At 38.9% G+C, this 22,890-nt stretch overlaps 1 protein-coding gene across 7 annotated transcripts in view; it reads left to right on the forward strand.

Moving 5' to 3' along the window:
- RANBP3 (RAN binding protein 3) overlaps positions 1 to 22,890 on the forward strand; it is a 63,070-nt gene that overhangs the window by 11,262 nt on the left and 28,918 nt on the right. The window contains exons 1-7 of one of the 7 annotated variants that reach the window (XM_054649962.2): positions 3,719 to 3,774; positions 4,715 to 4,780; positions 12,217 to 12,420; positions 17,861 to 17,897; positions 17,974 to 18,072; positions 20,573 to 20,644; positions 21,821 to 21,886. In XM_054649962.2, coding sequence (XP_054505937.1) covers positions 4,766 to 4,780; positions 12,217 to 12,420; positions 17,861 to 17,897; positions 17,974 to 18,072; positions 20,573 to 20,644; positions 21,821 to 21,886 — 493 coding nt within the window. In that variant the 5' untranslated portion in view covers positions 3,719 to 3,774; positions 4,715 to 4,765. Of the gene's footprint in view, positions 1 to 3,718; positions 3,775 to 4,714; positions 4,781 to 12,216; positions 12,421 to 17,860; positions 17,898 to 17,973; positions 18,073 to 20,572; positions 20,645 to 21,820; positions 21,887 to 22,890 lie in introns of those variants that run through there. The other 6 variants (XM_054649959.2, XM_054649961.2, XM_054649969.2 and 3 more) reach the window with 6 other exon arrangements.

The raw sequence follows: 22,890 nt of genomic DNA on the forward strand, positions 1-22,890 counted from the left end.
TAATAGTACATGTTTTTCTCACAGCACATAGGGCATTTATCAATAGTTAATGACTGGATGGTAACATATGTTAAAAGAAACTTAGCCTGTGAAATCCAGCTCTTGAGGTTTTTGTAGTTATTCATGCAGGTTGAAATATCTGCAGAGTGAATAAACTGCAGGAAGGAGTTCTGTGGATTCAGTTGGTTTTCAGTTGTGGATTCAATTTGATTTGACAGCCTAAAACCATTCATGGTTCCAGATCTTGAGATTGGAGAGGTACTATCTCTGATGCTAATTACCGAAGTTTTGCTTTCCTTCTTACATGCTTGGACTTCATCTGAATACCTTTATCAAGACTGGCTTGGTTAGAAAATTGACGTTTCTCCAGATCTTTGTTTTGCCATGTTTCTGTCTGCTTTTCTGAAGAAAAAAACCCCAAGTCTAATCCTCAGTTTTTAAGAACTGTGTGTTCTGGCTGCTCATCTCTTGGTGAAAGAGATCTCATGTTCTCTTACATGCATTCTACCTGAAGTTTAAAGGTAGAGGGTTTTTCCTTCATATATATTTCCTTCCTTTCCTTCATTTTCTTTTTAAGTTGCTGACAGTTTAGTGGACCTGGCAGATCTATTTTATCATAGGTCATCCTTCAGACACCCTGGTATAACAAAATCTTGAGAACATGACCGTCTGGCCCAAATGTTGGCTAGTACAAATAACAGTGGAATTCTTGTTTTGAATCAGTGCTTGACTGGATAAACCAAAGAACTACCTAACATCTGCATTTCCGATCTGCAAAAATAAAACCTGGTATGGGGGTTCTTCAGTTGATGGAAACATGGTATGTGTAAGTGCTTTTGTACGAAAAACATTAAATGCTAGAGAGCTGGAGCTGGGCATTTGAATGGGAAATTTGATACTAGAATTTTTTAACAGAAAAAAATTGATGCAGAAGTGGATGATTGAGGGCAGTATTTCTTTGCTTTTGATGCCTTCAATGAAAATGTTTACCCAAAATTTAAATAAGGCTTAACAAAATAGACTGTATTTAATGAAGGTGGTCAGATGAGGCAATCTAGTGATCCCTTCTTGCCTTAGGCTAGAATTAGGAAGGTGTTTTCAGCACTGTGGTATTGTTGCAGACTTCAGAAAGGACACAAATGGACAGGTGTTCCCTGTGTCTGTTCCTGAGTATGCACTGGTACAGTTGTTAGCTGTGAGTGCCTGTTGTCTCATCATCGCTCCTGACCCTGTCAATTGGTCTCGCAGTCAGCAAGAGCAGTAGTGAGATTCTTGGACCTTGAATACTGGATGACTGTGTTCCTTCAGTGGACAAAGACTATCAGATGTTGCACCAGTGTTCCCTTTGTCAGGTTGACTGACAGGCCTGGCCAAGGTTTGCTTTATTAGATCCTTTTGCCATTCTCATTTGTCATAGCTGGACACAATCTCGGACAGTTGGAGGTTTTTCACTCGCTTTTGTTCTTTGTTCTTTCATCAAGTTATTTTTTTCCTGTGAGCCTTCTGCTGTTTCTGACATCTGTCTTCTTTTTTCCTGAGTGCTTAGTTTTCAATCACTGGACTCCATTTTGTATTTTGTGTTACTTTGCATCAATTTCTCTGGCTGCTCATTCCATCTTTTGCCAGCTGTCCCAGAGTGCTTTTCTCTGCACTCTGCATTGTTGTTGAATCTGTTTATCTTTGCTCTCTCTCATTACTTGAGTCCTTTGTTATGCGCTAGAGAGACAAGTAGATTTTGTTCAGTTCTCCTTGGTATTTGTGGAATTTGGTGTAGGAGTCTCTTGTAAGGTGTGCATGACGATCAAGTCCCACAGTCTGGTAGATGTCCCTACTCATTGGTTTGGCAGAGGGCATGCTGCTGTAGCAGTAGCACTAATGAGCACTGAAGTATTGTCTTGGTCTGAAAAGACAGGTGTCTGCTAAGGAAGGCAGGAGCCTCCCCTGAAATGGAAACTGTAAACCCCCTCCCTCCACATTGTTATAATTTTGAAATTAAGGAACTCTCAGACAAAGATATGGGAGCAGGAATAACAGTTCTTTTTTTAGGAAAGAAAATTTAAAAAAATAAAAGAAAAGGAACAATGCAGTAATACAAAACAACACTGACAGAGTCAGGATACAACCTGAAACCCTGTGCGTCAGGGTGTTGGTCGCAGTCCCATTAAATGGTGGCTGCAGTCGTCCTGCAGTGACAGGTGTGATTCTGTTGGAGCTGTGATCCAGTGTTTTCCTCTGAAGATCCAGTGGTGGTGTAGATGGGCCTGGTCTTCCTCTGGGAATCTGGTGGAAAAGGCTGACTATGGTCTTCCAAATTTCTGATTATATCCAGATAGGAATGCTTGGCTCCTCCCTCTGGGTGGCACACCTCACAATGGGATGATGTAATTTTTATCAGTCATGCAGTGAGACTCAATGGCCCATTAACAGAAGATATCTCCCCGAGGGAGGATTAGTTGTGGAAAAGATAAAGAAAACTCCCCAATTAACAAAAGATAACTGCACCACTTCTAACAGATAGGAATAGAATACACACCCACATTTCCATCCTAAGACAAGTATACCACATGGTATTAAGAAATAACTGTCACTTCGAAGTCAGGGTTTAAAGGCTTGGCTATTGTCTCAGTGAAGCCCCCCCCCAGGCAGTTTATACTGAGAGGCAGGAAATGAAAATGGATCCCTGTCTTGTTTCAACACACTCTGAGTTTTGGGACAGGTATTACATATAAGGGTTTATATTGTTTTCACTTCTGAAATGGATTGTCTGCACATTGCTCTTATTAATAAACATTTTTAAGATTCAGCAGTATTTGCTGGATAGATGAACTTAAAAAATAAAGGGAAAAAGATATCAGGCAAAATGATGTCATAAGTAGCTTAGTTTCTTGATTAGTTTTACCTTTTGTAGAACAAATTATGCCAGTCTTGCTAGATCAGTCTTGCAGTGATCCATCTAAAATAGAGAAAGATCCATCCAAAAAATAGAGGCTCTTCTGCTCTCTCAATTAAATGCACAGTTCTGGTAATAATTTTCATAATTTTGTGTACGTCAACTAAAGTTTCACTTTTTCAGCCAAACTGATCTAATATAGTAGTTCCCAAATTGACAGTTTAATCCTTTTTTCCTTATATGGTGATCCAAGTACTTTAAGCAAGATTTTGTGATACTGTTCTTTTTTTTGGTGCGAGGTAGCTCGTTATAGCTTTATATTGCCTTTTTCTTTTATGCTAGCCTTTCAAGCTCTGAAAGTTTTAAAATTTTTAGTTTTCTTAGGTGTCTAGACTTGTTTATAAGACTGGATAATTGCAAAGGTGGAACTTATTTATTTAATTTCTTTGCAAATCTAGCTCTCTGTAAATTCCATTTCCAGGCTGAAAGACAGGCTGAAATATTGTACTCATCTTTATATACAAACATACAGGAGGGCTGCTGACTGCCTAGTGTGTGTGCAGCTTCTCTTAAAATATAACTCACAGATAAGATGCATCCTTTTGTTGAATGCTCAGGAATTCTCACCTCTGCTTTATCACACACACTCCCCCTTTTTACTTTTGAAGATCAAGTCCTTATAAACATCTGTTACCAGGAACTGGTAGAAACAATATGTGTAACGGCTTAGGGATTCATTGTTGCTAAAAGCATCATAGAACATAACATTTTCATAATAGTCAATATGAATGTGCTTGGAAAAAACTCCAATGATTTCTTTTTTTACAGAAAAACCTGCCATTGCCCCACCTGTCTTTGTATTTCAAAAGGATAAAGCACAGAAGGTAAGGAGATATTGGTACCTTTTTTTGGTTTTGTTCTTAGCCCTGACTCCTTCCTTCCGTGGTGATCAGCCCTTTGTATTGTTGTGAAGCTGAAGGTGGCTAATAGAGCATTAACATCATTAATGGGCATAGGGCAAGCAGGTACTGAAGGGCTAAAAGTGGGAAGATGTATGGTGGTTTCACAATTACGGGTAGCTCTTCAGACAGAAGATGGACCAATGTGGAAGAAAAAGTATGGTGAAGGTGTATCTTGAACATGAGTCAGAGGAGTGCTGATGCACTCAGCATGACAAAGCTACAGAATTTGTTTTTCTGATAATAGGGTTAAGATAAAGCAAAGAAAACTGGTCCAGATTATTGCTTTTCACCTCAGGGTACTTAAATGTCTCTCATAACTTTGGTTTGTATGCTGTGAAGTGTCTAGTTACCTTGGGAAATGGTAATTCTGTTCCCACATCTCAATATGGAATTTAATTCTGTCTGGTTAATAGTAAAAGCAAGTAAGATTTATGTGGGAAAAAAATCAAGGTTATCCATGTTTCTGTTGAAGATGATGGGAACCAAGAGAAGTATGTGATACACTTTCTGTCGGATCATGGGATTGGTTTGTTGTTTGTGGAGTCAGAAATGTTTGAATTGAAGTACTAAATCATTTTTCAGTTGATAGCTTTTCTTTAGTTTAGAACAAGTACCAGACTCAAGCTTTCTCACAGATTCAATAGGCATATTCCTCAGCAGAAGCTTGAAATAGTTTCTCAGCTTGGAAAGGATTTAAGTCTGCTGTCCTCCTAATATTAGCTAATCAAATTAAATCTGCTAGAGAGTAAGTACTTTCAAGACATTCTTTTAATCACATTTTTTACAGTGACTGTTTACATATACTGTGGAATGAAGGAGTGGTAGTGTTTGCACTATCAATTTTGATCATGTTTCCTTTTAGGAAACAGCTCCCAGTCACCCACTGTTGCCTTAGACTGTTCTGAAGTCCCTTATGAGTTGCATCATGGTGAGTGTTCTCTGCAGGTGTCCTTTACCATGGTGGTGATCATAGCAGTGTGCAATCCAGGCAGAGTGACATGGTCCTGTGTCCTTTTTTACCTGGCCTGGTCTTTATATGCAAAGATAGCAGTTCTGGTACTTTCAAGTTCCTTCATGATGCACCTTTGCTTCTGCACCCCTTCAGCAGCCTTCACACTGCATGCCTTCATCATTAAGCTGTGCAAACTCCTGCACTGGGCTGTGAGACAGTTCTGTTGTGCTCTGATGGGTGTCAATAAAATATTTGTAAAAATATATTAATTAAAGGGATAATGTGTTTTGGGGCTAGCAGAGATGATCCAGGGAGAGACATCTGTGATTTTAATCTGCCCAGCTACCTCTGAGGATGCTGAGGTGATGCTGAACAGGTATGCTGAACAGGTAGCTGTATTCAGGACCACCTCTGCCTCAGCACAGACAGAAAGTCTGGCTTTGTTTGGTAGAGAGTCTGTGGGTTTCTCAGCATCTTGCAGGCACAGGAGTTAGAGATAAGTTATACATTTATTTAAATGCCAGGTGGTGGTGGTGCTGTCATTGGGGCTAGCCACTGTTGCTTTGGGCATGGAGTAAGTCTGGCTTGGGTGGGGAATAGGGCCTGTTCCTTGAAACAGATCAGAGAGTCTAGTGGCAGCACCTGTAAATTGCCAATTTTCAGAGTAGTAACAGACATAAATGCTTATGCTAAACTGTGTGTTGTGTGGAGATGTAGGATTTTTAAAGGGGAAGGGGGAGTGGTTAATAATTTTAGTAGCTTTTATTGGGGTTTAGTTGACACTGCAGAGAAGGACTTGTAGAAGTATCAGTGCTGTGCTTCTTGCAGTTTGATTGGATTAAGAGCTTATTTCTTGTGCCAGTAGTTGTTTTTTGTAGTATAGATATAGTAGTAGTATAGTGTGAGCCCAAAGTAACAGCATATATACTATGCTGTATATATCAGAACCTAGCATTTAATCAACTTAATTAAGGAAAAGTGCATCAGGTTACATACTGGTTGAGATCTATCACTGTGTTTTCAGAAAGACTTAATAGCTAGGTGTTCCCAAGAAGGGTAAACTCCGTTACTGTTTCTGTAAAAGGTGCTTGGTTAAGTGCATTGCCTACCACTAAAGACTATCCTCCTTAAAGTTATCAGGGAAATCCTGTAAACAGAGGAGTTTTTCCTTGAACAATGTTTTGAAGAAAATGCAAAAGTAACTTCAAAATAGTTGTCAAACAACACACTACTTGAATATGTAATTTCTCAATGTAAACTATAATTTTAATTTAGCAAAATGTCTGTCTAGTCAAGTCACTTTTTTCTGTGAGCAAAAGTGTTAGTGGAGGCTTTTTAGTGCTGACACAGCAGTCTGACAATAAGCTGAGGGAAGAAAAAGCACTGCATTGTGTATTCGGTTAACTGTCTGTGATGGTTATATATGTTTGTCTACTATTTTTCCACGTGAACCTGGATGTCCTAAGCAGAATTATTTAATTGCAGCATCTACAGATCCTCTCAGTAGTACAGCTGGGTTGATATAATTCAGTGCTCTTACTGATTTTTCTGGAACTAACAGTAATGTCAACTATTAAGTTACACAATGTTCTTTTTCTAGAAATCCTGACATATGTTTGTGCTTGGTAGGTGTCTGACATTTGGGTCATACCAACACCATGGAACATTGAAGGCTTGGAGCAGAGTGGCTGGAAAGCTGCTTGGTAGAGAAGGACCTGGTGGTCCAGGTCAACAGGGGCTGAACGTGAGCCCGTGTGCCCAGGTGGCCAAGAGGGCCAGTGGCACCTGGCCTGTACCAGCCACAGTGTGGCCAGCAGGACTGGGCACTGCTGAGGCATTTCAAATCCTGGGTTCAGTTTTAGGCCCCTCATGACAAGAAAATCACTGAAGGGCTGGAGCATGTTCAGCGAAGGGAACAGAGCTGGGGAAAGGTCTGGAGCACAAGGCTGATAGGAGCAGCTGCAGGGGCTCAGCCAGGAGAAAGGGAGGCTCAGAGGAGACCTTCTCACTCTCTCCAACTCCTGGACAGGAGGATGGAGCCAGGTGGGGGTCAGGCTCTGCTAGCAGGGAACATGGGACAGGATGAGAGGAAATGACCTCAAGTTGCACTGGGGTGTTTTAGGTTGGATATTGGGAATTTCTTCACTGAAAGGGCTGTCCAGCCCTGTCACAGCTAGCCAGGACAGTGGTGGAGTCCCCATCCCTACAGGGAATTAAAAGCTCTGTGGATGTGGCACTTGGGGATGTGGGCTACTGGTAGACTTGGTAGTGATGAGGGAATGGCTCCACTCTGATCTTGGAGAAGTTTTCCAACCTGAACAATTCTATGGTTTTATGATCTTTTTCTCCACTAGAAATTGGAAAATATTCAGGATGTTCTAGGACAAAATTCATACCAGTCTGGAAACTAATTTTTTAACTGCATCTTCCAGCTAGGGATGTATACACTTGAATAAAACATCAGACCTTGCAGTTTGACATGTTTATTTAGAGGGGACAAAAAATGCATAGTGTTCATAATGCTGCCCCTTAATGTTACTTTACATAAGGAGATTTGAATTCTGTTTTGCAGTTAAAGACACTTGAGCACGTCCAGAGAAGGGCAGCAAGGCTGGTGAGGGGCTTGGAACACAAGTCCTGTGAGGAACAACTGAGGGAGCTGGGGTTGTTTAGCCTGGAGAAAAGGAGACTCAGAGGTGACCTTATCACTCTCTACAACTTCCTGAAAGGTGGTTATAGTCAGGTGGGGGTTGGTCTCTTTCACCAGGATGGAACCAGAGGACACAGTCTGAAGCTGCATCAAGGGAATTTTAGGTTGGATATTAGGAAAAAGCTCTTTACAGAAAGAGTGATAAAGTTCTGGAATGGTCTGCCCGGGAGGTGGTGGAGTGGCCATCCCTGGATGTGTTTATAAAAAGACTGGATGTGGCACTCAGTTCAATGGTTTAGTTGAGGTGTTGGGGCTGGGTTGGACTTGATGATCTTGAAGAGTCTCTTCCAACCTCATAATTCTGTGAATACTGTGAAAAGATAGGATTAGTCTGTCCTGGTTTTCAATTTAGATGTCAATTAATGGTGGATGTCAAGTTTGTAGTTACTAAATATGAGTGAGTCTGCATTTTAATGATTTTTATATCTCCTTAACTATTTGAGAACTATTTTTACAAAGTGTGAAATATACTCTTGCAAATATCTGAATAGTTGCACTGCTATCCGTGTTTCTGACAAGCAGAGTTCCTAAGGCTGACACGAGTTGGAAAATTGCATCAGCTTAAGGCTCAAACTACTGAGATCTGAAAGCATTACAAAGTCTGAACCTCACTATGTTAGGCATGGAGTATTTCTGTTACTCCAAATAACTTCTTTATGAGCTAAACTGTGTTTTTCATAGCACTTTTTGAATTAAATATTTAAATTGATGGATACAACTTATATCTGTGTTTAATATTAGACACTTTGGTGTTTCTGATCTGAAACTGATTTTGGCTTCTGCCATAAAACCATTTCATGACAATGGTTTTTCTGGCCATAGATTACTTTAAGTGATTTTCTGATGTTAGCTTTTAACATGCATTTCTGAGGTGAAAGTATTCTGTCATTTTTGGATTGACACATTTTCAAGCAAGTATATTAGCTCAAACAAATAAAATCAGTAATAGCGTAAAGAAATACTTTGTCCAAAAATGTTTTTAAAGAGTGTCATTTGTTCTGCTAGTATGAACTGTTGGTAAACTGGTCGTTACTCGTTGTCATCACATAGGATCATTATGACCTCCCTAGTCACAAGTATAGGAAAAGGTAGATTCTCCACTCAGATTTAAAAAAATTTTTGCACTTGAAAACACCATTGTTTATGACGTAGCTTGCACCTTGTCCTCCTCCCTCCACCAGCCTGTGTTGGGGTATTGGTAGAATATAGAAATGGTTTGTTGTATAACTAGTTTTGATCAGTATACTGCTTTCCATATGTGAGTTGATAATGGTGGCCTTTTAAGATTGACTCTGAAAGAAGGTAAGTTATGTGATACTTGGGTCATGTTCCATACCAAAGTGGTACAAAGATTTCAACAGGTAACAGGGGGTCCTAAATGCAAAGCTTCTGGAGTCAGTAAGGGCTTATGTTGTTAAATTGTTCAAGCTGTCATCATGGTCTTAACTATGGAGTTTTAAAACTAGGTATAGAGTTGTAAAAGTGATGGATGTGATTGGAAGATGGCATTTCCAGGTAGCCTGGAGAGCAAAATCATGAGGTTTTTTTTTTTTTTTTTTTAAGATATGTAAAGTAGGGGTTAGTGGAAGTCCTGCTTTGATGCAGTGTTATTTGGAAATGCTTGGGTTTTGGTGGTTTGGGGAGGCAAATGACTAGAAAAGATTCTTCGTGCTGTGGCCATGACTTACAGGTTTAGGATAGTGACAGAGAGAGAACTGTGAAGTAATTTGTGTACAGAGAGGCAGAGCATTCCCTTTCCCAGTCTGTTTCATCACTGTTAGCATGGATACCCAGTGGAACTGTATTATAAGTCCATAGTATACTTAAGGAGTTAAAATTTGCGCTTAAGAGGTCATAATTTTGAATATGTTGCTGTACTTAAAAGAGCAGTCATGAGAAGGTATTGGGAGAGACAGTTGCGTAGAAAAAGCTTGGAGGAATATAGAGAGGTTGATAAAGGCTGTTAGGCATATAGGCAAGAATTGTCCTTGGCTCTAAGCAGGTAAAAAATGTGAAAAGATATGCTGAGAGTAGTCTTTTTAGGCCATTGGATAGAGGTGCTAGAGTGACGAAAATGAGGAAAGGGTTGCAAATAACTCAACTCAGAACTGGGAGGAAAAGCTGGTCCAAGAGCGCCTGTTCCAGTCTTTATTGAAAAATAATATGATTTCCTTGCCTATATTTGGTGACTATGGTATCATGTGAGTCTTAGCTTTTAATTATTCCTTCATGTCTCTCCTTATTTTCTGCAATACAGAGGAAGCCAAATCTCCAAATAAATGTATTTAGTCTGGGTGTGTTATTTTTAGTTTTAAAAAAATAGAAGTTGTTTGATCTGGTTGAGCAAGGTGAATTTGTGTAGGTGGCTTCCTAATATTATTCAACTCTCCCTTTATCTTTGCCATAGTATTTGAGAGGCAGGAACAGGTTTCTGTCAAGTTCTCACTAGAACTGTATTTTATAAGGAATGCTTTCTCTAGAGAGAGGAGGCTCAAGGAGTGATACATTTCTCAGGCAAAATACTCCAGCAAAAATGAAGAGAGTGAGCTGTTCACCAGCTCCAAAGAACTTCCAGAAAGAGCTTAGATCAGAATTAATGAAGCTAAGAGAATAGGAAACACTTTCAATAGTATGCATGACCAAGGATTAAAATTAATTTTAAGAGTTCACAGTTTCCTTTGGATATGCTTTTTTGAGAGCAAAAAACAGGCTGTACAAATATCTGCCTGGAGCAGTTCTGGTTTGATAGATAAATCCTTTAGTCCTTTGTTGGTCTTGTCTTCCCTGACTTAAACCATTTACTATTCACAGAATTCTGAAACTTACAGTAGTTTTTGATTAATATACTTTTCCTAATATAATTTAATTTTAAAAAATATATTTATATATTGGCCATGAAATTCTTATATTGGATTCAGATTTTTCTTCATAGAAGTGGTGATTTGCAATAGTTATTTTTCTTTGTTTTGTGGGTCTTGAAGTAGATATTCCAGTCTTGCTTAGGATAGAAGTCAGATTTATACTTATTTCCACTTTTAAAAATGCTTGACAGCAAGTACTTCAAGTATTACAGGAGTTATTAAAATCTGTTGGATGTTTACTTAGCCTACTTTAGGATATTCTAAACTGTGGCAATATCAATTACTTGCAAAATATTTTGTCATTTCCAATTTTAAGTGCTTAGCACAAGTGTGCATTGCATGTTCTTGCCTCTTCTTCCTTGCGAGCAATTTTCTAAACTGTACCTAGAAGTCAGTCTAAATTTCTGGTAAGGCTCGTTTTTTACAAATATTTTAAGTGCTATGCCCAGTTCCTGGTAGCCATTCCTCCTGTTCTCCCCAGATGAAAAGGTAAGGATAGGTGGCTAGACTGCTAGATTTTATTAAATGTTTGGTGAAAAAATGTTTCTTTAACTCTTCTCATTCTGTGGAGTTTTAAGTTAGTGTTTGGGTCTGTTATTAACAACTAAATATCAAAATGTTAGTTAACTTTGACAGTACAAAAACCCAGCACCCTGAACTTTTACCTGATATCCATAGTAATATCCCCATAAATATATTTTTACTATTTTGAGCCTTAATTATAGTAATTTCTTGCATAATAAAATTTCATGTATCACTGGCTTTTGTTACCATGACAGGGCAAGTGTTACTTGAAGAACTTGGCTCTTAAGTGCTGCTGTTTATTTTTCAGGCTTTTGCTTACTTTCTTGCACAGACCTGGGCAATGATGAGCATTTTTAGTTTCTTCATTCTACCAAGTGTTTTCTGTGAGCAAACCAAGGTTGTGTCCTTTTGAGTGCCATCTTTTCCTTACTGCATAATTCTTCAGATACTTCACCATAAGATGCTGGGAAGCACAGGCCACAGATTGCAAGTGCACATCCTTGGCCTGCATGTTATCCATGGACTATAATTCAGTCCTTAATCACAATACAGTTGTTTGTGCTCAAAGCCTTTTTATGATTTGTTTGTTCTTCAAATGTGTACAGAATATGATAATGCTAACTTTTGTTGCACAGGCAGGGATGTGCAACATTAAATGATGTGAAGGAATGAAAAGTCTGTGGCAGAAGTTCAGCAAATACCAAATCCCATTAGGGTGCACTAGTTATCCAGTCACCTCCCTCCTTGAAATAGATTGAAACTTGCTAATTTATGAAAAAACCATTGGTTGCTTTTCAGATAATTCGCCGTCATGTAAATGTGAAAGGATCCTGTGTCTTGTGTGAATGTTAAAATAATTAATTTCTGTGAGAATTTTATAACCAACCTCACCTCCCTCAAAAGTGGGCTGAAGAGGCAGTGGAGGACACTTATTTAGAGTAATTGTCTAATTTTTATATCTGACTCTGAAGGTGAAAGCTATCAACTGTCCTTTAGTCCTTGAGAGAGGTGGGGGGTTAAACCCCAACAAGCCTGGTGCTGGCAAAATCCTCTTTGCTGGGGACATAGATGATTTTGGTAGCTTTCAAAAGAGTGCATTTGCTCCAACTAAGGCTTTTCTCAAGGATGGGAACTAATTCTGTCAGCACATTCTGTTACAGAGTTTCTATGTATGTTAATTGGTGTCTCAGGAACAAGCAGCTCCTTCTGCCCTACTGTGAAAACAGTGAAAATTAAACAAATGGATCCTCTCGCTAGGACGACCAATCTCATGTTGCAGCCTTGCATTGAAGGGACGTTGTCTTTTCTGCTCACAGTCCCCTGCAGAGCAAAAAGCTTTGTCGGATTCAGGCGAGGACCCCCAGGGAGAGGTTGAGCCCCCCTACCATGGTCTGGGTCACACAGAACCAGCTGGTGAGTGCGACTCTGAGCACCCTGCTCCTGCTGTGGCCTCAGTCAGTGCTACCCTGAGTCCTGCTTCTGAAGCCCAGCTTGCTCCTATTCAACAAGAACTGGCAGGGGTAAGTGTCAATCTACCAAGTACTTCTGCTGCTGAGGGGATTAGAGGAAAAAGTCCCTTCCGTTAGGTGGAATCCGTTACTGTTCAGTGTAGGTAGTGCAAATCACAGTCTGTCTGGTTCTTTGATTTCAAGTGTTAGTCTTCTCTAAACCCTTGTTCCACTTAGAAGTAATGAAATTTGTGAGTCTCCCTAGTAGCGTAACTGTAGAAGACACCTAAAGTATTTTAAAATTTAAAGTGTTAACTGTGTGTTTGCTAAGGGAAAGAGCACTTCTAAATAAATGAGAAAGTGGGTCTAAATTTGATGGATTTGCTTCAAGCAGTTAGAGGAGGACTCTTTGTTCCCTCTATGGGCCATAATACGCTGCAGCTTGACCGAGTGAGCAGGTAATACAGCTTCCACTGGATATGTCATGCCAACCCATAAGGTATTTAACAGACTAAAAGCACCAAGCATCATAGCAGAGTTTTGGATTCAGGTGTTTGGCTTTGGGACGAAATCAGTATCTTATGGAAAAGCTGTCAGTGCTCATAATTTGATTTTTCTTCTGGTGATGTGGCAAAATCTTTTCTGAAAGATTGGATGACTAAATGACTCACTCCTACCATACAGTCTTTCAGAGCAACTTTAAGTGTTCCTAATCTTTCTGGTTGGTGGACCATGTTTTCTCAGTACAGATGAGTGTCAGTGTTCATTCTGGCATCACACCCTAGGCTCGTGCTCTTTGCTCAAGCTTTGTTAAGGCTGCTTCACCCAATACCTGGACCTTTTTCTTGCACTGGTTGGTTTTGAGTTTTTTTGTCCAAGAATTGGCCATTTCAAATAAACCTAGTACTGAGTGGATTGTCATGATAAGGTGCCAATAGCTGTAGGTTAAGCACCTCTCAATGTTCAGACTGTTGCGTTTGATTAATTGCAGAACTCTTTCTTTTCTGAAGCTTGACGTTTTCAAGACTTAATATTTTAAAATATAGCTGGTAAGCATGTGCGGAAAATCATGCTCTGAAAAACCAATGTCCATAAAAGAGACAGAGGAGTCCTGCAACTTTATTTGAATAAAAAAGGAGAGAGTCCACTGGCCACACGTTCCCACCAGGTTTTCTTTCTTGAGGTTCTGGAGGGTGCAGCCTTCTCTTTTTATCCCAAACTCCCGGCCGCATGTTGCCCTTTTCCTTTCCCCATTGTCTGAAGTACTAGGAAGGTAGAGCCTTCCCAAGCTGCCTATTGCATATTCCCCCTTCAAAGTGTCATTTTACCCCAAAGTTCCTAAGTTCAGGCTTGTGCTGAGTCCCCCACTTGTCTGTTTCAGGAGTTGGGCTGTCTGGGCTCCATAACAAACCTGCTACTTGAACTTAGGGGAGACATTAAGACCAATTTCGAAGACGTTAATGCCCATACCCTCACCCGTGGAATTCTTTGTAAAGATGTTATCACACATCTTTCCTATCAAACATAATCACAGACTTTCATCTCAGTTTTCTGTCATTTGAAATTGCAGTGTTACTAGAACTATCCAAGAGAATGGTGTTAACCAGACTTTCAGGAACACAGTAGGAAGTGGTTATCTTCGTCTTGTTCTTAGAGAGCAGAAAATCTTACCCCAGTTAACTGTGTTCTGAAAGAAATTTAAAACCCACAAATGCTGTTGGGGATCATATGCAGAAATTAGTGGCTGTACAAAACATCTGTTTCAGCATTCTTCTTGATTCAATTCAGTTAAATGTACTGAATTGTATGGTGCTCAGTATGGGCATGTAACTGGCATGGACTAGCAAGGACTCTTCAAATTATTCCAGTGTCTTACAGCAAAATCATCCCTTACCTTGAAATCTGGAGGAGATTGATGCATCTTAAGAGTGCTTGTACTGGCTCATTGGAGCGTCAGTTTTCATGCAGTCTTCTCAGGGCCTGGGAAGATGGATGAGTTAAGACAGAAGAAGAGACACTGCATATTTCTTGTTTACTTGTATGTATACACACTCACAGATATTTCTAGAATGGCATGAATTTAGTGTGGCCGTAGGCACAACCCTTTGCAGAGCTGATGGTTATGTCCTAACTCTTTGCTATCTCACACCAACCTCCCACAGCACATGACCATCCCAGCAAGACTGGTGATTAAGAGGTTCTGGAACAGCTTTAAGCAAATCATGGCAATTCAATAATGCCTGTGTATGTGCAGAGTGTCTGGACTGAAGACTTGCATTACTGTGCTCTGAAGTCCATTTTATATGATTTTTGCATCTTAAAATGTATTTTCAAAGATAAGCACTAGAAATGTTTCAAAGATAAACACTAGAAGCTCCTAGAGCTTTCCCTGAATTGCATTGACCTTTTCTGCTTTAGCCAAATTCTCCCTTCCTCTCCCTGTTTCTCCTCACTAGTGTAAATAAGCAAAAACTGACAATTTAAAGTTTTGAAGTTCTTCTCTTAGCTTGATGTAACAATTGTGTGACGAATCAGTGTTTGTATTTAGTTAACTACTGTGACGTATGCTTTTAAGAAGCAGTTGGTAGCCTTTATGAAGCTAATTTCCTTAACTAGACACGTGTCTTAATTGTAGGAGCCTCTATAAATAGAGGCATATATGTAACTTTTCTCTAGCTGGATTTCTAAAAGCTGGGGACAGAGGGAATAAGTGAAAAGTGGCTTCTGCTCTTCAATGAGAAAATTCTAGGTTGGATTTTGCTGTTACCAGTTTGTGTTTCATCAGCATCTAATTCCAAAGAACTGGAGGTAAATTTAATTACCTTAGTGGTTTCTTACAGGATGAGCTGGTTCTTGCTTTTGTTTCCATTTTGTGGGGTACTTATTTAAAGCATTATTTTAAAGCATATTGTTGCTGTAAAGTACAGAATGAGTAGGTTGAGAAGAGAAGTGTAAAATGGAGAGGCTGGACTGCTGTTCATTGTCACTAAATGTAATTTGCTGCTTTTCCAGTCTGTCAGGTTTGTCATGTATATATATACCCCTGCTTTTTGTCTAGTGTTCCCAGCTTCCTCTGAAGCAGCACTGGTATGCAATTTTGGCTGCAGTGGTGACTTACTTCAGCTGTGGTTTCATAGAAAAGTGAAGCTTATGCTAATACAGTAGATCTGTGTACCCTCACAGAATCTACCTGGCATCTATTTGTCCACAGGTATGCAGCTTTAATCTCCCAGAACTCTTGGGCTAGGAAGCATGGAAATAACTTGGAGCAGATTCTCTGTTCTGCTTTGCCCTCAGTAGAGTACAGAGTTGGTTTTGGATATTGATGCCTGTTACCTGCTAAACACGGTGATGGTACATTAGTTGTGCTTGTCAGTTACAAAATTACAATGATAAGATGATTTGAGGCACAAGCCTCAAATCATATAGGTTTGACTTTTGAATGTGTTACTTGAGCATTGAGAATGAAGCGTATGTTAAGATTTTGACATTCAGGTGGAAATAATTTGTTTATTTTTAAGGATTTTTTGCATATAGAGATTGCAGTTCCACTCATGCAAATTTTTTATCACCAAGTGTTTTCTTTTTGCTTTCAGGTTTTTTGATAAAAGTGGAAACAAATTGCTTTTGTATGTGACAGCACTTTATGGGCAAAATGGAATAATTTTGAGTTCAGATGCTGGTTGTTGAAATAGATGGTATCATGGTTTTCCATTTTAGCCTCATCTTTTGGGAAAGTATTGTGTGTTGGCAAGGTCGGTGACTAATAAGACGACCTTCTGGTAGTACCATGGTCTACTTGACTAATTATGTGGATAGAACCATGGATCATCAAGTGCAGTATTAACATGGCTGGGCTGATAGTTCTGGAATGCAACTCCCTGCATTCACACGCACCTGTCAGTAGCTTCTTATTCCTGATGCTAAAGGTTTCAAAAGTACTCAACTTGGGTGCTAGTGAGGTAGCTATTTTTTTCTATGAACGTAAAACAAAACAGAAAAGCCCTTAAAGGCAATTAAATAGACACAGTGCAGTGTGTTTTTAATTAGTGTTTAATGGAGTACTGATAGTACAGTATTATCTCGGTTCTAAATGTATGCAATGCTAAATAGAAAGTTTTTTACTTTCTGATATTCTTACACCCAAGGTATGCCTCAAATATCAGTACTGTGCAGATTTGTGCAGTCTTTCTGTGTGTCTACCTGCTCTCAGTGTCCAAGTGGGCCAAATCATGGTGGAGAAGGAGTTTTGGGGCATCAGTGGGCTCTGCCCATGAGCTGCCATTCTTCCATTTATCAGCCAATCTCTGAAGTAAGACTGAGTGAAGGGGAGGTGTCTATCTGCATGTCCTGGGGCAGGAGTGGGATGAAACTGTAATGTTGGACAAGGAGATGGTCCAGCATGTCAGAGCTGTCTGAAAGGATGGTGTAGCCAAGGTGGGGGCTTGGTCTGTTCCTCCAGGTAACAAGTTACAGGACAAAAGGATATGGCCTCAAGTTGAACATTTAGATTGGATATTAGGAAAAGCATGTTCCACAAAAGGTTTGTGCAGCCATGGAACAGGCTGCCCATGGCAGTGGTGGAGCCATCTTCCCTGCAAGGATTTGTAAGATGTGTGGATGTGGCACTTGTGGACATGTTTTAGCATTGGGCATGGCAGTTCTGATGGATCACTTAGACTTGATTATCTTAAAGGTTCTTGCTTACCTAAGCAATTAGATTATTCTAAGATGTTTTGTAGTGAGATGAAGATGTGATGCGGCCATGATCACCTTCCATAGTGAAAGGAATCTGTCATGGGGTTATTTTTTGGAGGAGCAAAGGAGATTATATTAGTTGAGGAACTGGCAGAGAGATAGGAGGAAGGAGTCATAGAAATCCTCAGAAAATACATAAAATCTTTGTTCAAAGACTTTTTAAATATCTATGATAGTTGGTAGCCTGTGGTGCTTCTGTTTTTGTTCTGCTACTGTGGAACATGTTAGGGGGACTATCCATTGCTAATTCCAATAAAAATACTGTCATACTGGTTTATAGAGCATGCTTTGAAAGGTGTTCCTCTAATGCTATAATTTTGTTGAAAGAACTAATGTCACTTAGTAATTAGGTAAAGTGCTTTGGAATGAACTCACAAATAATGGGTATATTTATGTTGAGCTTGAAACTTCATATTTTAAAAATGAAACCAATTTTGAAAACTGTCATTTTCAAATTTTCAGTATATAGAAAATGTAACTGTAGTAATTGGTACACAGTCCCTAAAGATATTAGTGCTTGGGAATCTTCAGGAATCTTACTTGTAAATGAAATATTTTGAATTAATTGCATTTGATAGTATCTGTGTGAAACTCTTTGCCCACATATAAGTCACGGAAGGTTATTGCGTTGAGTGTGTATCATTGACATTAAAGAAAAATTCTCCTAACTGATGTTTAAAACATTTGGATCAAGCAGAAGAGACTGAAATGTTCAGTATTTGATCTTTCTTTGATCAGTGTAATCTGATTTCAGAGATCTGCAGATGGATCAAGTCCAGAAGATGGAGATGGTAAGAGATTTTATTGTAAAATTAAAAGCCGTGAGTGTGTGTCTTGCTGGGATGTTTTGCATTTTCTTTAATAAAGTTTTTTCTACAGAATCTGATCGAGAGGATGGAAGCTACTGTCCACCTGTAAAACGAGAGAGAACTTCATCTTTGAATCAGTTCCCTCCTTCTCAGTCAGGTAAATGTTGCTGCGCTATTATAAATGAAGGGATAGTTTTCCTACCTAGAAATTCTTTTTCCAGACATGTAAGCTGTCTTATTACTGTCTGTTGTGCTTTGGGTTAAGACCACAGCAGCCATGTACTCATGTTAGCAAATTTGGTGAAGCCCAAAGGAGCTTATAGATAGTTTTTTAAAATGTTTTCTGTCTGTAAGTTTGTGTATTTGTAGTTTTACCTTTTACTATTGTGCTGTTAAATTGCAGAATTAACCAGAAATCTTCTTGATTTGTTGTGACCAGGTCGCTTCTTTCCAAATTTATATAAGTGCTACCTTTTTCTTAGTTACTCTGCTGCCAGGGAAGTTTTTTGAGTCTCAACTCGTGTTTTAGTCCTCTTTTCTCTTCTCCCGTTACTTTTAAAATGGGGAGGATTCAGTGCACTTCTTAAACACCTGACATATGCAAGAGAGAATGACCACAGCCTGTGTGTGTGCACAGTCAGGGCCGTGAATTCACTGGGGTAAATTCATGCAGTTCACTTGCATGGGAATGGTCACGTTTGATATTTGTTCACTCATAGGAACAGTCTTGATTTCTGCCGTCTCTCCTCACAGATCATATGAAGGTTTTAGCTTTGGTCAACACTTATTTTAGTTAAGATATGTCAGTGTTTGAGGCAGATTTTGAGACTGCTACTTTATTTCTAATGTCTTAAGTTGAAACAAAGAAGATGAGAAACCTTGAGGGAAAGAAGTAAAAAAATGTTCCTCTCCTATGCACACAGTCTGGAGATGTGACTAAAAGGTGAAAGCCTAGTTGTTTTGATTTTAATTTGAAGGAAATAAATGGCTGTGAAATCCAAGATATAGTTGCTGATACTTTATGGGCATACCATTTTAAATTCATGCACCAATGCTAGTCAGGGGATGAAGCTCTTCTCTTTCAGATCCAAATTTTCTGTTGGGCAGCTCAGTGGGTCTCCAGATGTCATCCTGTGAATTGGATGATCAGTGTTGCTGCTATCTGTTTGCCAACCACTTTTAGTAAAGGAATGCACAAAAATAATGAATACAGGGTTTTGTAGATTTTATGTTAGAATCATAGTATGTGTATGACCAGATTCCCCATAGTCTCTTAGCACTTGCATTCCACTATGTCTTTGTCATATAAGATTAGAATCTCTATGCTTACGTCTGTTAATAAGTGGAGGAAAACAATTTACTCAACTCTTCCTTGGTTAAATACTGGATATTCCAGGAGTTCAGTATCCTTTCTCAAACCTCTGCTTAGCTAATGAATTTTGAGAGGATGTGGTGATTTATTGACACCTTTCCTCTCTTCTGATGTGTGCTGTTCTCAAGCAGTGACAACTTTGATTTGAATTGCAAGTTTCATGAAGACCTCTTTGAATATTGTTGACATTATTCAATGGCTTTGGTTTTCAGAAAATCTTTTACTTTCCTACCTTCTTTCTTTTCTTTTTTTTTTTTTTTTTTTTGTGGGGTTATGTTTCTCTCAAGAATAGGGAAATTTTGCTTACATGAAAACTGTGTCATGTTTAAGCTTAAGGCAGACAATAATATAAAGAGAGAAGGTGGAGTTGAAGGAAAGAAGAAAAAAATTTTCAGACTTAATTATAAACGGCGAATACCACATTTTTTAGTACAATGGTGTTCAGAGATGAGCTTCGTTTCTCTTTTCAACATACTTGAACTTTTTCTACAGCCTTATAAAAACTAAAAAAGCCAGTAAATACTGCAATGCTTTTTTTCATGCAAAATTATCTGTTAGAGAAATCTGCCTCCTTCTGATTGTCCTATTTTATAAACTGGATTGTGATTTTTGTATAATACCAAAAGTACTAGAACTGCTGGGCAGGGTGTCAACCAAACTCCCTATTGTTTGCTTCTTTAGGACCCAGAAAAGGGTGGAAAAGAGGTGCTGTCTTTTGCCTGTTTTTTCAAACATTTTTTCCCTTTGGTTGACTATTATGCTGCTGAGGTGACATCTGATAGTACTCTGGTGTGCTCTTCTCTGTTTCTGTAGGAGTTTTGTCTTTGCAGGGTAGTTCAAACCTAAGTTGCCTCTTGGTGAAAACAGTGCGGTCCATCAGAGCGCAGATGTTGCGCTACTTTCTAGCAGGCATTACACACCTTTCTGCTCTCTCTCCTCAAGGGCCTTTTGAAATGGTATTAGACACTTTGCAATGCTATTATATAAACTAGCACCACTTTTAATTCCTAATTCAGATACAATTCAGATTGGGAATCCTGTATTTATACAGGATTCAGAAAAAATGAAATTTTTTCTTTCTCTGTTTCAGGAGACACTGAGAGGATTTTAGGGGCAATGGCTTGTTTGCTACTTTGGCTGTAATGCTGTTTTAATTTAGAAGAAATAAAACCAAAATAAAACAAATTACTAGAAAAATTACTTCAGTTTGAATTCCGGGAACTGGTTTATAATAAAGAACAACATCCACAACTTCCCTTTTTTTTTTCTTTTTCCTTGACTGCAGTGACAAAGAACAATGTCTTTATGCCATCAAGCTTTTGTGAACCCTCTGCAGGCAATTCTGACTCAGAACCAGGTGAGCTTCCTCATTTTTCTGCATTTTTCTTGAAAAAATGTTGTTAATTTGTTGTGATCTAAAGTACTCTGATACTTCAGAAGTAAGACCCTATCTGTGAGAACAGAAGTGATGATGGTTCTGATTTTAGAGCTGTTCTCTTGCTCACTTCGTTGTTCAACATCACCATTGCTGGAGGTAATGAAAATAATATCAAAGTTGTTAAATGCTTTGGGAGTGATGGTAGAACACTGCAGTATGACCCTTTCCTGCTAGCCTCACAATAAAACCTTTGGAAAAGCTTCATATATCTACTTTGGAAAAATGTTCTTTTATATTGGAAAGCAAAACAAGCATAAGGCATGGTCATGATTGTGTTCAGCTATGATCTGTGAACCCTGTGTTGACAGAACTGCTAATTTTGTTAGTCTCCATCGTTCTGGTTCAGTTGTGTTGGTATCACTGTAATGCACATCAATATCATATGCTTATAACCAAGCACAGTGAGACTGTAAGATGCTGAGTTGTCTTATTCTGAGTACAGATATTAAGCCCCTAAAAGGAAAAAAGTATAATTATTCTTTGTAAGTTGTAAGGAACTCAATTTTTAAGAGCTGTAGATTTATATATTTTTTTTTGAGATTTGATATTTAATTTAAAAACCGTAACTGTAGTGAGTGTGAGCAAAGGAGTTTTTTTATGTTTATACTACAAAAGCATGAGTAAAAACTTCTTATTACAAGAAACTAACATTAAGCAATTAAGTTTAACTTAGTTTATGATCATTAGCCGTTAGATACTTGTTAGCAGCTGTCACGTTCAGTCATAGTTTTGATTGTTCTTTCTTTAGTTTGATTCTCACTTAAAACCTTTATTATCTTTATTAAGTCCTTCACAGAAGGAGCCCCATTTCTCTGGTGAACACAGTCTTTTTCCTGTTTCTTCTGAAAAAAATTTTGAGCTTCTTGCTTGTGATACCATGTGTTTCTCTGAGGTGTATATTTGCTGTGATGATCACTGGAAATTCAGGTTTCTTTCTTTCAGAAGAGAATTTGTTATTTGGAAAGGTCCTAATAACTTTGCATATTTATAGAACTTGTGGGTTGTTACAATGGGGAAAACCTGAGCAATTTTATGACTGAATGGCTATTTCTAATGTTACAGCTTTGTCCTTGTAATTTTGTATTTCACTTCCAGAGGAAAAGAGCAGTGGATTCCGGCTGAAGCCACCAATACTTATCCATGGTCAGGCACCTAGTGCAGGTGAGTTCACTGTTTACTGCGACAGTACAAAGAAACCAGCTCAAGCATTTTATTTAGTTAGTGATTTCATCAATCAGCTATAGAAGGTGGTAAATAGAAGGTGGCAATACCTGTGTGTCTGCAGAAAAAAAATCTCGTCTTCTCTGGGGTGGTTGTGCCCATATCCATTGTGTAATGCATATATGGATGCGCCCATGTTTTGCATTGGTTCAGCTGTGCATGTTTGAAGTGCATCTCCCAGCTGTTGCTGCTTAGCGAGATTCTGTTTGTGCTTGGAGTTATCCTACAGACAGTGAATTTGATTCCTTTGGTAGCAAACCATAAGAAAAAGGTGTTCACTGAGTGCCTTGAGCAAGTTCTGGCCATTACTGAGTGTTTAGTCTGCGACCAGGCCAGGGCAGCTGGAAGTGTCAAGAGAGTGCCCACTTCTGCTCTCCCTGGCTTTTGGTGGCAGTGTAAGTGGCAGGTCCCTGATCGTGCCTGTTCTGCACTACAAGTTGGCTATGACTGAGTTTCCCGTTTGCAGATGTAGACCCAGCCACTATCAGAAAGATGTTAGTATTACAGCTTCTTAGGAATTTGAGGGGGTAAAAAACAAACCCAAAACTATATAGGTAATGAAAGCTATTATTGCATCACTATATGGAAACTTCATTTCACTTGAAGGAAGAGTGGTAAATTTAAGAAAGGAACAAGCTGTTTTGAGCTTATGAGTGTTTGAACTTTGGATAGCTTTATAATCTGATGTCATGCCCTTTTAATGTGGGTGACCTGAAATGGAACTAATTGCTATGAGTGAGTTCTGTTGCAGTATTTTATTGGATCAAGGGTTCTTCTTCACCTATGGCAAGCCCAGAAAACTGAATTTTCTGGGCTTGCCATAACCTTCTAGAGTTGATGTTAAAATGTTTGGGGGTTTTTTAATTAGGTTGTTTAAGGTCAATTAGCTTTTTGAATCATAGCAGAATTAGAGTTGTAGTGCTGTGCATCTTACTGTAACAACC

Source organism: Agelaius phoeniceus, chromosome 29 (genome assembly GCF_051311805.1).
Source record: "Agelaius phoeniceus isolate bAgePho1 chromosome 29, bAgePho1.hap1, whole genome shotgun sequence".
NCBI lineage: Eukaryota > Metazoa > Chordata > Aves > Passeriformes > Icteridae > Agelaius > Agelaius phoeniceus.